The sequence below is a fragment of the Anneissia japonica genome, unplaced genomic scaffold (assembly GCF_011630105.1).
Source record: "Anneissia japonica isolate Jap-2015-1 unplaced genomic scaffold, ASM1163010v1 scaffold277310_len2805_cov227, whole genome shotgun sequence".
NCBI lineage: Eukaryota > Metazoa > Echinodermata > Crinoidea > Comatulida > Comatulidae > Anneissia > Anneissia japonica.
The window spans coordinates 1-2805 of record NW_022751683.1 but is presented as its reverse complement, the minus strand read 5'-3'; the positions used below and the strand labels follow the sequence as shown (position 1 = coordinate 2805).

The 2805-nt window shown below is 33.7% G+C and overlaps 1 protein-coding gene across 1 annotated transcript; it reads right to left on the bottom strand.

The window, feature by feature from the left end:
- Positions 1 to 423: 423 nt before the first annotated feature.
- LOC117121785 (zinc finger protein 658B-like) lies at positions 424 to 2801 on the bottom strand (the record flags this gene model as incomplete). Its single annotated transcript, XM_033267094.1, has 1 exon — positions 424 to 2801. A coding segment is annotated over one exon (1575 nt), but the record flags the coding sequence as incomplete, so codon positions are not given.
- Between the last annotated feature and the right edge of the window lie 4 nt (positions 2802 to 2805).

Below are 2805 nucleotides of genomic sequence, written 5' to 3'. Positions count from 1 at the left end.
TTTATGTAATGCATGAATAAAGTTCGGGGTTTGTCGGGTAGTGAAATGATTATTGTACATTTTAAATGCTCCCCCATGCATAGGTGTAAGCTAAATTACGGTGATTAATTAGCGATATGGAGACAATTATTAAGTTCCCTCTTTCCAAGAAGGGATGCAAATGCTTTGTGAAAATGAGTACGCCGCGGTACTCATTTTCACAAAGGAAAACACGCAGCTGGTTAGCTATTATATGCAACACCATGAACACCTAGGAAGAAAGGTGCAATCACATTCACAGAAATTTTTCTTCATATTTTATATTCTTTATATTTTAAGTCTGACGAGTGCCATTTCCGGCTATTGTTTATTAGAATAGATAAATATACAGTAGTCCAAGAACTTCTTATAAAGAAAGTACAGTACAGTATATGAATGGAATTCAAGTAACATGGCTAAATATATTTTTTTATTTAAATAAATAAATTGATGGGGTAAAATATTGATTTTTTGTGAAAAATACATGAAAACTAGATTTTAATCAAAAATTTACCTTTTTACCCCCAAAAATAGGTTATGAAAATAAATTGAGATACCACATAAATCCTAAAATACATGATAAAATCATAATCAAGAGGTTTTGATTGGGTTTCTGGTGTGTTCTTGGAGATTTGTGGTGTATTTTCAGGTATTTTTCACAAAAAATAAATATTTTAACCAAAAAATAGGTTCTTATGAACATTAACTTACTTAATTTTTTTTTATTGAGGTACTAAGTGAGTGCTAAACTACATGATACCATCATAATCAAGAGGTTTTAGTGGAGATTGCGGTGTGTTTTTAGAGGTTTGCGGTCTTTATAGCAATACCCCATGGGGTCTACAGTCTACATAACTATTTAATAATCTACAAAATCTATTATACTATATTATTACTTTGCATGCAAAAAATTCACAATGTTTTTATCCATATAATCTCCACTCCTCTATGTCCCCCAAGACTGTTATCCCTCAACCGGCCTACATGTACTGCATAATGCACAATGTCTTCATTTACAGTTGAACTTGCCGAAGTCGAATCCATGGCATTGAAAACTGTTTACTGGCACATCACAACAATTTGGCATGTAAAATAAGATCGACTTACAAATTATTCGACTTAGGCAAGTTCAACTGTATGGAGTTTCTCCTCCAATGTACTTTTTACTGTAGTTTCTCCTGCAATGTATTTTTTACTGTAAGTGTGTTTCAATCTGCGACAGTCTCCACATTAGTTTCAACAACATTCACATGGTTTTTTGTATGTATCCTTAAATGTGCTTTGAAATTGCTGCAGACACTAAATTTCTTTCCACAAATTTCACATTCATATGGCTGCTCTCCTGTATGTATCCTCAGATGGGATTTTATACAGCTGTTAGTTCTAAATTTCTTTCCACAATGTTCACATTCATATGGCATCTCTCCAGTATGTATCCTCAGATGATTTCTCAAACTGCCACCGAAAGTAAATTTTTTTCCACAATATTCACATTCATACGGCGTCTCTCCTGTATGTTTCCTCAAATGGCCTTTCAAACATCCACTGTAATTAAATCTTTGTCCACAATGTTCACATTCATATGGTTTTTCTCCTGTATGTATCCTCACATGTTTACTAAAATTGTTGTTATATTTAAACTTTTTTCCACAATAACCACACTCATAAGGGGTCTCTCCAGTATGTACCCTCATGTGGCATTTCATATTGCTACTGTTTGTAAATCCTTTTCCACAAAATTCACATTTGTATGGCATCTCCCCTGTATGTATCCTTGTATGAACTTTCAGACTGTTCTTGTCTTTATATGTTTTCCCACAGTGTTCACATACTAATGGAATCTCACCTGTATGTGTCCGCAAATGTCTCTTTAACTCGTCATTTCTTCTGAACTTTCTTCCACAGTGTTCACATTCATATGGCATCTCTCCTGTATGTATCCTTAGATGGATTTTAAAGTAGGAATTGTCATAAAACTTCTTTCTACAATATTCACATTCATATGGTCTCTCTCCTGTATGTGTCAACAAATGTGTTTTCAATAAATTACTTCTACTAAACTTCCTTCCACAAAGTTCACATTTATGTGGTTTCTCCCCTGTGTGTGTCATCATATGAGATTTCAAGGAATTACTGAATTTATATTTCTTTCCACATTGTTCACATTCATATGGTGTACTCTCTCCTGTGTGTTTCACCACATGGCTTTTCCCTTTCTGATCCTCTTTAAATTTGAGTTCACAAGGTTCTCTTTCAAATGGTGTCTGTCCAGTATGTATAAATAAATGACTTTTCAAAATATCACTACGTTTAAACATCTCTCCACAATGTTCACATTCGTATGGTGTCTCTCCCGTATGTATCCTCAGATGTCTTACTAATTGACTACTTTGATTAAACTTCTTTCCACAATGTTCACATTCATATGGTTTTTCACCAGTATGAATCCTAACATGATTCTTCAAATTGCTATTTTTTCGAAATCTCTTTCCACAATGTTCACATTCATATGGAGTCTCTCCAGTATGTATCTTCATATGACCTTTCAAATTGCTGTGGTCTTTAAACTTCATTCCACATTGTTCACATTCGTATGGTCTCTCACCTGTATGAATTCTCATATGGTTTTTCAAATTGCTATTTCTGTTAAATTTCTTTCCACATTGTTCACATTCATATAATGTCTCACCTGTACGCATCATTAAATCTTTTCTCAAATCGGTCAACTGAACCAATGTCTCTTCAACATGATCATATTCTATTTCCTCTGTCTTAATTCCCAAATGC